Source organism: Corapipo altera, unplaced genomic scaffold (assembly GCF_003945725.1).
Source record: "Corapipo altera isolate COAL_440 unplaced genomic scaffold, ASM394572v1 23b, whole genome shotgun sequence".
Taxonomy (NCBI): Eukaryota; Metazoa; Chordata; class Aves; order Passeriformes; family Pipridae; genus Corapipo; species Corapipo altera.
The window spans coordinates 368,570-381,743 of NW_020884885.1; the positions used below are offsets into that span (position 1 = coordinate 368,570).

Below are 13,174 nucleotides of genomic sequence, written 5' to 3' on the forward strand. Positions count from 1 at the left end.
ACACTTTGTGCATGAATTGATTTCTCATAATATCATACTATAATTACCTATTCTCAAAACACAATGGTTTTAAGCTCTGTGGAGAATTAATGGTATTTTAACTCTAAACTTGGCTGTAAATCACACTCTGTAATCATCTTAAAGTAACAGAAGACACATACTAATATCATACACTACCAACTAAAGCAAAACAAAAAAACAATGGACCTAGAGTCCATGACCTACTATCCTACACAAAATGTGCCCCAAACCACCTACAAGGAAGGATGGTCATTACTGAAGCCCTCTGCCAGGTGTTTCGCTCTGTCTCCCTGTCTTTAATTTTCCTCCAATAAGTTACATGTCTTCTTGTTTCCCCCCCCCCCCCATTTGTCATTCCCAATTGTTTGATTTTCCCATACTGTTTTCTCTTTAGTCTACTGTCCTTCTTGGAAGGAAACTTTGTTTATATAATAGAGGGACTGGAAACCAACCTCAAGGCAAAAATCAAGAGCAGCTGCCTCAGGTAGATACCATGGAAAGCATTTAAAACCAAAGCAAGCATACAGTAACTACTTCCTGAGAATGTTCCCCCAGAATGCAACCATTTGCAGCTCTCAGTCTCCCTGAGCCAAATATAAATTTAAGTTTTCCATGCCTTTTATTTTTCTTAGATATTTCATCCAGTTGCTTACTGAATTTATGCAAACTTCCACCATCTACAACATCTTACTGTATAGATGTCCACAGCCTTAATTACACACGGTCTGATGTTTGTTTGATATAGTAAAACTGGAAAGGCAGTTTAATTGCTGGAAAGAAGTGTTTAATGGACTCTTTCTGCTAGGAATATCTCATTTTTCTCTCACTGGATTTTTGGAATGTTTCATTGGAATAGTTCTGTATTAATTAATTTAGGTAAAGAGTGGCTTATACTTTGCATATAGAACTTCTCAGGTATATTTTGCATTGCAACATGCAAAATGCTACTCTGCAGCAGTTCACATCTGAGGGGTGTTACCTCCCTACAACAGCATGATATTAGCTCCTCTGTTTCAGTGAACCTTCATGTTAGGTTATTTGCTTTTTTTTAAAAATATTTTTGAAATCTACAAAACCTTGATGCAGTAGGAGACACTACAAAATATATCCAGTATATACATAATACATATATCAGATGTTTGTAGTTTGGTCCATAGACTGATAGCTTCATACTGCAGTTCTAACCTATTTCACTTCTGTGCGTTGTAGACTGATGTGTCGTTTGATTTATTAAAAAAAATAAAAATCAAGAACATGTAGCAGTGAATAAGTGAAATGAACAGAGACAGTAGTTATAGATAGTAACATTAAAGTTTTTAAAAACACCTTTACTGGAAATTATCCCTCAATGAAGACAGAAAAATTTTGTTTGCTGTTTTGTGTTTTGTTTTTTTTTTTAAGAAGCACTATTGATTGTTTCTAAAGGAGCAGTAGTAGTGGTAGTGAAAGACCATTTAATTATTTTCTTTTAAATCTATTTCAAAAGAAAAAACCATAATTGCCATGTTTGGAAAGATAGGGAAAAATTACCTTTTCTATGTTTCAAGAAAATTATATCTTTATGGGCCTTTAAAGTGGATAATAAATTGAAAGAAACACCCCCTTCCCTCTCAAACACACCTATCTCCTACTCTACTCTTTGATAGAGCTAAAGAAAACAAAATATCTTTACGTTAAATAACAATCCTCATTAAAAGAATGCTCTTTTTTCAATTTCACATATTTTTTGGTCTTGCAGTGAGGAACGGAATCTCTAATTTGGCTCACCTTCACTATATTTTCTTATACTCCGAGGTAACTGATGAGTTTCAAACATTTATATTTAGACTATATTACCAGAAACAGCTGTTCCCAGGAAGGCTTCTACTTCCAAACCAAACTCACTAAAATTCAGGGAGGATCAAGCGATAAGAGGGTTCTTTGGGCATTCTCAATCAATAAGAAACCACTCATACAAATATTTCTAAATGACTGACCCTGCAGATATACCTGTGATACTCGCTCTTCCTTGACATTCCAGGTCTTATACTCTTGCAAGAAACTTTGCAAAGTTTCTGGCTGAGATGCAGAAAAATACTCAAGATGTGATAGTAAAGCTTGCAAAAGAGAAAGCAAGTGAACAAAATCTAAAATTTAAAAATAACAATAAAAAAATCAGCTCTTAATCCATATTTTTAAGTGCCTGAAACCTCAAGGTTAGGACTCCAGTAGCCTGTATATAGTTCATGAATGCAATTAAACAGAAATCAAAGGGAGTATTTATATTTCTCAGTCACATGCATGGTCAGTTCTCTTCTGTAACATCTGGTCTTTACAGAAGTACATACCTATTATCTTTGAAGTTGTAACAGTTATTAAAAATGCCCAGCACAGAAACTTGCAACGTATTTACTAGCAGTTAAATGATATTCAATATTGCTTGCTTAAGTTTGAGCCTTAACAAACTTTGAAGTAAATCCACGCACAAACTTGGATGGTCTTCCCCTAAAATTTAGCGGGATCCTTCACTGTGTTTATGTGGAGGGCTGCAGGCCCTATCCGCATCTGCAGTCCCGCTACTATAGCACTTATCTTTCCCTTAAATAGCAAGAAACAGTCCTTCCAGCGTGACTTTTGGAAAGGGCCTCGAAAATTGTACTTCCAAGCCGTAATATAGCTTGTACCCCGCAAGGGCGCTACCCCAGAAGAGAAGCCCCGCGAAGGGGGCACCGCCCCAGCGGACCTCGGCCCCCTCTGCCCGCCGCCGGGGCCGCACCAGCGCCACCCCGCCAGCTCCTTCTGCCCTCGCCGGCGCCACAGCGGCTTGCAGGAGCGGCTTGCGGGGCACCAAAGCGGGCACGTCCTCAGCCATCCGCCTCTGACCCCACTGCCCTTTTGCACCGCGCCACCCAGCGCCGCTCCCGCCGGGGCAGGGCGGCCCGCCCGACCGTGAGCCACACACCGCCCGCCCGCCGGGGCGGCTGCGCAGAGCCGAGCGGCGTGGGATGGCCGCTCGCACCGCCCCCTTCGCACCGCCCCGGAGGGGCCGCGGGGCGGAGCTGCAGGAAGCGGCCGCCCGTGGCAGCTTCGGCACCGGGCTCGTCGCAAAGGGCGCCCGGGGGTTGTCGCGATTCCCCGCCCCGCCATCGTTGGCCTTCTGCCTCTCGCCGCCCGGCGCGGCCGCGGGGCTGGGGCGGCACAGACCGCGCCCCGCGTCTCTCCCGCCGCCTCCGCGCAGCCCCGGCGGTGCGAGGCATGAAGCTGAGCAAAGCCCAGTACGATGAGATAGCCCAGTTCCTGGGGCACGTGCAGCCCACCCGACAGAGCCTGAGGAAGCTGAAGGAGAAGTTCCCTAGGTAAGTGCTTCCCGCCCTTCGGCGCGGGACCTCGGCGGCGGCCTGCGGGCTGGCTGCTGGCGGGCGAGGGGCCACGGGGGCCGCTCCGCCAGCCCCACCCGGTGCCCCAGTTCTGGCCCCACACGGTACAAAATCACCAGGACACGCACACGGTCGTCGACGGCAAGCGACAGGTCGCTGAAGCTGCCGCTGGGAGCAGGGTACTGCTCACCCACCGTGACTTGAGGAGTTGGCACAAAATAAAGCAAGCTTCCCCCCCGACCCTGCCACACGTCCAAGTGAAAGCTTTCGCGTCCCATCATGAGGCCCTTAAACACCAAGTAGGTCTTCTGATGTGAATAAAGCCTTAAGGCTCGGGCCGTAACTCCGTGGCTGAGGCCAAGGGTGGAACGCATCTTGCAATACCACTGCCCCTCTTACTTAGGCAGAAGGGGCTTTCTGGACCCATAATTCACTACCTGTTGCTACTTTGCAGTTGAAGGCTGGAAAAGGGGTCGTCTTATGACATACGGCCATTCATCTGCTTCCATGCCTGAGTGTTCAGAATTGTCCAAAGCATTTGCAAATGACCATAGGCTAGCATGGAAAGGTGCACATGACAGGATGTGCTCTATGCACCGATTCCATTGCCAAAATTTGCTTACTATCAACAAGAGAGTTGTAAGGGAGGTTTGTTTTCAGGTTTGGGGGAAGGATTACTAATGCTGAATTGGAAAGGAAAGCAAAATGGGTTGTGCGGGGAAAAGAGTGGTGCTGTCTCTAAAATCACCAGAAATAATACAGAGGAATGTAGGGGGTTAGGTGCTGTGCTTATTTTCACGAGAGAGAAATAAGTAAAATAAAAAAATCATTCACAGGTTTCCTGAATGAGCCTTGCTGGCCTTATTGCAAGTGTGGCAGAAGAAACTGACACTGTAACTTACAGTAAGTGGATGAGGAACCGACACCAACTTAGGCTTTGCAGTTGTCCAGTGAAATCTTTTCATTTTCAGGAAAGTGTGCAATGTAGTTAAAAATCAAACTGAGGGAATAGCCCTGTTATAGAGAACAAGCGATTGTAAAAAAATGTGGTTGGTTTAGGGAGTGCATTGAGTTGCATTGTTGGGAACCTAGCTCACCTTGCACAGTACTTCTGCAACTTGGAAACCACGTTACTGTGACAGCATATGTCTAAAGAACTTAGATTTGGCTTTACCACTTTGGTACTAATGAAATTAGGAATAAATGTTTATGTATATTTGTGTGTGCACGCAGGCATTACACATATGCATACACATGTTCTCTTTTTCTAGTCTCCTTATAAAGCTGTCTTGAAAAAAGGTTAGACTTTGGGTTCGTTTGGTTTCTGCTTGGTTTCTTGGTTTCTGCTGCCAAGACAGATCCATAAGCACATGAGGGTCTGTAATGGGGAAAATGAGTTTGTCAGAAAAAGACCAGGCCTTTCTGATACGTTTGACTTCCCAGTCCACACATTTGATACTGCAAAAGATCTGGTGAGTCCTCTGTTTCAGAACTTGATGACTCCTGAAAAACTATGTGCAACTAACATTGTAAGATCACACAATCACAGAATATTCTGCGTTGGAAGGGACCCACAAGGATCATCAAGTCCAGCTCTTAAGTGAATGGCCCGTATGGGGATTGAACTCACAACCTTGGTGTTATTAGCACCAGGCTCTAACAGGGTCAGGGTTAGTTAGGAACAAAATAACATTTTTTTGGTAAAGCAGCTGGTGTGGTGAACACTGAAAAGCAGATATTAGCTATAGTAGTTGCTTCCATAATTAGCTGGCTTAGCACACTGTTTTCTTGTTATTCACATTATGTTATGAAAATGCCCTCTTTTGAATTCTTATAGACCTCTCCTGAATTTTGTTTGCCCATCCTGGCAGAAGGCTAAAATCTTCTATTTGAGTGATGAATTAATTGATAGCTTTTTCAAAAATGCCTGTCTTAAGTGTATTTTGAGGTCTATGTATGTCCTTTCTGTGAATGGTTCAGGAAGTGGTATTTCTTTGTTGTCTCTTTCTTTATTTCTCATAGCAGGACAGATGCAGAAGATAAATAATACTTTCCAAGGTCACTGCCTGCCTTAGCAGCAAGGGAGGTGTATTAAAATAGATACATGTTATAATGTGTAGAACAGGCATTCTCTGTAACTGTTGTCTTGTAAAAGAGGCCAGCTGCAGAGATTTGTAAACTTGTGTGCCATCTTAAAGGGGAGGCTTTTTCAGTGATGTGTTTTATAACTGTGAAGTAATTTTCTTATAATCTAGAACCTTTATCATTCTCTTCTGGAATGAGAAGGGTCTGATTGGACTTTTTGGCTGCTTTTTTTTCTTTATGAAAGCTAGAATCAAACAAGCAAACCCCCCACTCACCTCAACTTTCTAATTCAGTCTTTTTAAGAAAATATTCCAGAATCTGTCATGGTACTTGCAGTGTGATGAAGGTGTCCATAGCCAGTTTGTCATTATTATATGGTAACAGTTGCTGATTCAAACTGGAAAGTACTAACATCCGTTATAGCTGCTTTCACCTTGCACTTTCAATCTTTTCCCGGGAAGGATCAGTATTCCACTGGTAATGCAATACATAAATTGACAGTTTTCAAATATTTCTAGTTTCTGCTGCCTCATAGATCTTGAGAGTCTTTGAATTTCTGCATATATCTGTTCAGTTTTTTTTTTAATACTGTCTTATCTCTTGGTTCCTCCCTTGGTTGTTGTGTTTCCTGAAGTCTCAAAGTTAATGCTCCTTATTTGTATAAAGTATCTTTCACACTTTGTGAAAGGGCCTGCTCTTGTTCTGCAATTTGCCCCTAAGAATAAGTTGTAATTTCCATAAAACAATTGCCACAATTCAGTATATAGGTATGCTGTGTGGTGGCTGCCAACCTGACCTGTGAATCTAAATAATCTTTTAACAGGGTAGTTTTTGCTTTACTGTTGTTGAACTACTTCAGCGGGTGAGATTACTACTTCAAAAGAGCATTGCCATGTGACTTATTAATGTCAAAAAGTCAAAATTAGACTGCTTCTCATACTGTTTATACAAGCATTGGGACATTTTTTTTTACAACCCTGTAACATTACAGTCAACCTGGATTTAGTTTACTTGGCTTAAAATCCAGTTATTTTGCAAAAACTTGGGAATCAAGTTCTGTTCTTTTTCTGTTAGTGCAGAGCTTTGTATTCCATGCCTGGCAATTACCAGTGTATTATTCATTTCTTTATTCCTAAGGTATTTGTTACATGCTTAGCAGTTGTCTTCCAACAGGTTCATGTTTAACAGCAGGATATTTGGATGACCTGAGGATTATCAAAATGTAATTTTGAGTACTAAGCACAATAAATCTCTGCCAATATTGAATCACTGATTTGTAGTTCCTTTGATCTTTTTAACACGTTCTCTATGTTCAGTGCTTTTCTGAAGTGTACCACTTTTTCTTCTTTGTTTCTCACCTGAATTTATCTACTTGTTAATAATTGTAGTTTTCTTTGTTACTTTTGTATTTTATTCTTCTGCTTTCTTTTCAGCTACGCACTCGTGTTCTTCTGAGGTACTGTGAGATACTGTTCTTCTCACTGAGACCTAATGTCTAAATTGAATTACCCATTGTAGGGCTGGTTATAGGAGATGTAGGGTATTGCAGGAAATGTTCTGAGAAAGTTACAATCTCTTTATGTTCAGTGTGTGTTTATACCTTAAATGGTAGTTAGAGCTACCTGCAAGTAGAATCCTGTAGATAAGAATCACTTCAGCCCTAACTATTTATAGTGACAAGATGTAAGTTAGACCTTTAAACTTTTACCTGTATTCAAAGACTATTTTAACTTATCCTGAAAAGTCCAACTTCTAAGGGTTCATACCCAAACTGATATTCTAGTACTTCGGTTTAGTTGTTTACTGTTTAGTTCCTGTTTTAGTTGTTTCAATTCTTCTGTATATGGAAGAATATATTGTTTCTCTCAGAAACTTTTTCTAAAGCTTCTTACCAGTAGAACATGATTGACAGATGACTGGACCCTTCCCATATATATACACCTTTTACATATTTTGCTGCTCTTCTTTGTATCAATTCTGATTGAATATTACAGTTTCCTTGATTGAATCTTCCTGTGATGTCTACCAAGTTTTCTAAGAGTGAAAGCTTTGCTGACCCTATTCATTATGATACTATCTTGGCAGATTTTTTTATGTGAGTTTTTTTCTGGTTTGGTTCTGTTCTGAGCGTTTGAGTTTCTAACACTAGATTGTGCTTGAATTGGAGATTCCATAAACTTTCTTATGGTTCAAGTTGTCTCAGTAGCCCTGAGCATCTCTTAGTGATTCCAAAATCTATATGCTTTTCAAGTTCTTTTATTGAACTATTGTAAAATATATTTCAGTGCGTTTAGAAGTGCTATATTCTCCCATAGCACAATTTGTGTAGTCGTATTGTTTATCTTCTTTTATTCAGGTTGTTAAACTAAGTTGGTGCCTCCAGCCTAACTTTCCTTTAGGTACCTTCACTTGTGTTCCTGTAAGAGAGGCATTAGTTTCTGAGCCTGTTTGAGTGCAAACTGTTACAGAGATTTTCAAAGTACTAGGATTTCAAAGTATTAGAACTTTTATCAGCTGCTGTGTGCAGTTCTTCACTTTTCTTCTGTGAATCTATTCAAAGAAGTACTGTCCTGTTTGTGTCCCTTCTGTGAAAACTTACTTCCATATGATCAGGAAGAGCTTTTTTTACAGCAGAAAGGTAAGGGAACCTGGCATAAATGTAAGAGAAGTATTTTTTTTTCCTTCTACTTCATTTTTCCAGTAGGCAAGAGGAAAACATGATGCACAGCTTCATACTGATATACTTGATATTTGAATATGGATATTTGGGTTTAATGTATGCAACTTCCTGTTTGATTATTGTAATGCACACAGTCATTCCCGGAGCATATCAAGAGGTGCACGTTCCTCTACATTTGTGACCTCTCTTCTTCATTACGTAGTATCACTTCAGTTTTACACACATTTTCAGTAATTGTCTTCCTCTTTCTCCAAATTACTGATTATTAAATGCTTTATTAAATGACACCAGACCTGGAAAGCATCTCAGCAAGATTTTTCGTTTAATAAAAATGTATCTGCACAATAATGTCTTACACTGTAAATTGGAAAAAACAATCTGTTTATTATTTGTTCATTTTTATCACTTTCTCAGTGATGATTCATACTGAAACTAAGGCCCTAAAGAAGTTTAAATGTGTGGTATCAGAGTTCTTTTACCAGCTGCTTTTTTCTTCCTCTTATCCAGTGTCATTGTTGCCTCTAGTTTTGTTTTTTAAAGGTGGGGTTGGATAGACCTCTGATTTTCCTCTTCAAGCCAGTTTTATTGACCGGGAAATATACTGCTTTTTGTGAATAATTTTATTCTGCCTTTGTGCAGTTACTTAGATTATCAAGCAGTACTGCTGAGCCCATAACGGTTGTGGTGGGAAACAGGAAGGTAGAACTGCTTCTCTCTTTCATCCCGCCCACTTTTTTTTTTTTTCCATTTCTGTGTTCTCCAGCCTGCAGATTGAGTTGAGGTGGAAGGAGAATTCTCTGTGCTCTGCTCTGGTGCTGCTTGGACCTGCTGTTACCCAGGAAGCAGGACTGGCAGTGAAGCTTGTGAGCAGGGGCCAGATGGGTGTCTTCGTGGCTCTCATAGCTCTAGGCTCAGGACTCGAGCAAGGGACTATTAGACAGGGAGTTTGTATCTATGAGCAGGCAACCTACTGCTGTGTAACAATTCAGTTGCACTCTCTTCTGCCCGGAAAGGCTCTTGTCATAGCAAACCCAACATGATTCTTGTATCTGCTCCCGCTCTCCCTGCTCTTCTGAATAGTCGATTAATTATTTTGAAATGTAGGGGAACTAGGCCATTTTTCTTTACTCTGCAAGCACTGATATAGCAAATCTCATTTAGAAAGTTGTCTTTGAGTGCTAGAAACTTACTTCACAAAAAAAAAATTTAAAGGCACATTTTAAGCTTCCTCTTTTTTTTCCATATTCTCACTACTTAACAACAAAATAAATTCATGCTCTGCCTATATAAACCACCTCATCAGGTTCACTTGACCAGCTCATGAGAGAAAAGAAACCAGACATTAGCAGGAGGTGCAGAGAGACTTGGAGGGAGATGGTAAATGGGAGATGATATATTCCCACCCTCTCTGTTTTGAAGTGGCAAATCCTTTGCGCTGGGTTCTGTGTTTGAATATTGTGGAGGATATGACGGGAGCATCAATGAAACAGAATTTTTAGTTTTGCAATTTCTTCTTCTTTTGTGTTAGACTGTTTTACACTACTGTTTGTTTTTGTCTATTCTATGTAGCAAAAACCTAATATGATTTTAACTTTGTTGTGTACCTGAAGCTGCAGTTAACCTCACAGGTAAGCAGATTGAGGTCTTGGCTCGTTATTTGAAAAGAAAATTAGTAGTATACAAGTTTCAGGAAGTGTCCTACAATAAATTATAGCATATTCAGAATAATCCTGAAATGAAATAAAAATTTACTGTACAAAGTAGTTACGTGAGCTCTAAACTGATATTGTTCCCTTTGGAAAGATGTTCTTGCTATTTGAACCCTTGGTAGGAAACCTATATTACAGCTTTGATAGGGCTGACAGTGGGCTATACAGGTTTCTCTTTTCACTTAAATGTCAGTGAACAAGCTTTAAAGAATTTGTAACTGGTTGGATTTGGTGTGACTTGCTAAAAAACTGTTTGCTTATGCTATGATCCTAAATAGGAAGAATACCAATCCTCTCCCGTAGTATGAAGTATTGTGTGATAGAAATTAACAAAATCAGCAAAACAAACTCAGAAAAACTTTGTCTTTTTCATTATTCATTAAATTAAACATAAGATACTTACTTAAAGTTAGCAACTGGTAGCAGTGGGAGCTTTCAGAGTAGAATGGAAAATATAGTTTTGCTTACTTTTGTAGCTCTCTAATACCAACAGACAAAATTTAGACAGAAAACTTACATTGGGACATGTAAGTACTAGGTTTTTAGGACTTTCCAGATTTATTTGGAAAGAGATGGAAAGGGGTTTTTTGCATTGTTCGCACCTATTAAGAGAAAAATAGATGTAATATATAAGTGTGTATCAACATGAAAGTTAGTTTTGAGGGAAGTTCATTGTAGTTTCTCTGCAGTTTTTGTTAGTGTAACCATCTTCTTCCTTACAAGCATCCCCGCATATGTCGTCCATCCCAGCAAAACGCAAAGCTATTTTAAATGTTAGTCTTGAATTTTCTTGAAATACTTTCTGAGTTTTTGAGTACTGATAAATCTCTTTCTTCCCTCTTAATGTTTTCCCCTTCCAGTATGCGAAGTGCTACCATATGGGAGTACAGTTCATTTTATAAAAAAAAATCCCAAGAACAGGACTTACTACACTTGTGAAATTCATTTTGCTGAGTAAAGGGAAACCTTTTTTGGCCTTGAGGAATTTATACAAACCACTTAGAAGCCAATCCTAAATCCTTTGAAGATTTGATGGTGAAAGACAATGATTGGAGCGGGCCTTTTAAAGCAGATGTGGAAATTAGTTCTCTGTAATTTGAAAATGCATTCTGAGTCTGTTGGATCTGTGTGTTAAGTGCTCTTGTTTAATACAGAAGAAAAGAAAGAAATATAGAGAAAAAGGAAACAGAAAATTACAGAGAGAAAAGAGAAAAGCAACAGGGAGAAAAGAAAAAGAGAAAAAAGAAAAATGTAAATAAGAGGGAAAAGATATAAAATGCAAGAGAAAAGAAATAAAAGGGAGAAAAAAGAGGGAGTAAAAAGGAAAAGAAAACAAAAAAGAGCAGAAAAAGATAAAAAGAAAGGGAAAGAAAGAAAACTCTATTATATGTCAAAGCTGTGGAAGTTATCTTGGTCACAGTGTACACTACTGTGTTGCTCTAATTTGGTTGTACTTTTTTGGTTTTACTGTGTGGTTTAATTTGGTTGTACTTTTTTACACTTCACAGATTCCATGGATGTGATAATCACCAGTAGGACAGGAATATAAGTCTTGTGGCACAGGTTTTTCTAAGTATTTCATTCTAAAGCAAGCTTGGTGTTGTCAGACCAACGGATGTCTGTAGATTTACAGGCAAGATTATGGTGGTTGTTAAGGAAGGATGAAGTGGAAGTTTTAACGTTGACCATATGTGCATTTTAATTGACTTGTGGATTTTAGTATACCATTATATTCATGTTGCTTGTATTTAAGGAATATTATGATAAAAATGGTAACTCTTGATTGTATTTCAGAAACAGCTTCATACTGTATTGTTCTTCTGAAGCCATCAAACAAGTCTAGGCTTGAGTTTTATGAGCGGAGGGGATTTGTTACATTGGAATGGAAAATATTTTATTCATGCGTTGTTTTTTGGACAATCATATTCTGGGCTATATTACAATGGCACGATAAATTGCTGAATACACTGCTGAATATGACCTCACCATGAAAAATTTGATGCATTAGAGTAGGAAAGGTTGGAATATATCAACGTTAGCTGACAAGGGACTTTGAATTTTGACCTAACACAGATGACCTTTGTGTGCAATAAAAGTGAGTTTAATCTCCAGGTCAAGGTTGAGGTGAATGGTAGGGCAATGTATATTGGTTTGTACTGGCTATGGCTGGATCACACCTAGCAAGCAAAGAAATCCAAGGTCTTTGCACTTCAGAGTAACCAAATGCTTGATTACCTAAAGTTTACCCATATCTGTTATACAACCTTCAAAAACTGTGCGGTATTGTAGACAGCTAACTCTGCAGCAGCTGTGGACTATTTCACTTGAAGCTCAGTGCTTCAGAATGAGAGGTGTGAGGTATGAATATTGTGCTCTTATAGATCACTGAATAGGTAAATAAAATTTCTCCTCTAGCGTGTAGAAGAAAGACTGTCAAGTATATTGCCTTGCTATGAAAAGGGTGAAATCTAGAAGCTTTGTTTCTTTGACAGCTAACCCATCTTTTGAACATCGGAAGTTTATTCCTAAGTGTCTTATGCTTTTAAGAGGAACACAATTAAGAGAGCTCTGATATGTTTCACTAGGCAAATACAAAGAAAACGGGTCCTTTTGAGCACTCCGTTTCTGCAAAAGGTATTTGATCAAAAAAGCTAAGTTACAGAATGTTTTGGGGTTGTCAAGGTTACTTAATAAAGACATATAGGTGAATTTAAATAAAAGATTGTCATGTTTTATAGTAGTCACAAACAAAATCTGTCTTTTTAACTGGCTGGTGTTACAGGAGTGCTATTTTACTAACATACTAAAGGTACATTTGCTGAATACACATGGAAGAGTGGTAGCAGCGGTGCTGTGGGAAGGAGGGAGTTCTCTTTAAATCAGCCAGGGGAAAAAAAAGTTTGAGACTAATGGAAAGAACCTCTACTCCTTTAATAGAGCCTGCAAAATATATTCTCCAGGACTGATCAGCTCTGAAGGCTCTAGAGGTTTGATGATTGGAATGGCAGGAAATCACGCTTTCAGGACATAACGAATTGACTAGGCCATCCATCATTTGTTAGCATGCGCCGAAACACTGGGTTTGTGTGCAGAGGTCTGTGATTTAGTAAATACTTGGGAGATGAATAGAGCTTACACACAAGGGAAGATATTGCTGTCCTTCAGCAGCCTTAGACACAGATCCCTGCTGAGAAGGCCGTCTGACAGCAGCTCATCAGTAACTGGCCTGTCACAGTCAGTGATGCCCACCAGCCATCCCCAGTATATTAAATGCATTTTTAATATCTGCTTCAGTAGATTTAATGAAGAAAATTTAGTTTTCA

General features: G+C 39.4%; 1 protein-coding gene across 4 annotated transcripts in view; it reads left to right on the forward strand.

Moving 5' to 3' along the window:
• The first annotated feature begins 3,066 nt into the window (after window positions 1-3,066).
• CUNH15orf41 (chromosome unknown C15orf41 homolog) overlaps window positions 3,067-13,174 on the forward strand; it is a 123,494-nt gene continuing 113,386 nt past the window's right edge. Inside the window, exon 1 of one of the 4 annotated variants that reach the window (XM_027642283.1) lies at window positions 3,067-3,356. In XM_027642283.1, coding sequence (XP_027498084.1) covers window positions 3,256-3,356 — 101 coding nt within the window. In that variant the 5' untranslated portion in view covers window positions 3,067-3,255. The remainder of the gene's footprint in view (window positions 3,357-13,174) is intronic. The other 3 variants (XM_027642280.1, XM_027642279.1, XM_027642281.1) reach the window with 3 other exon arrangements.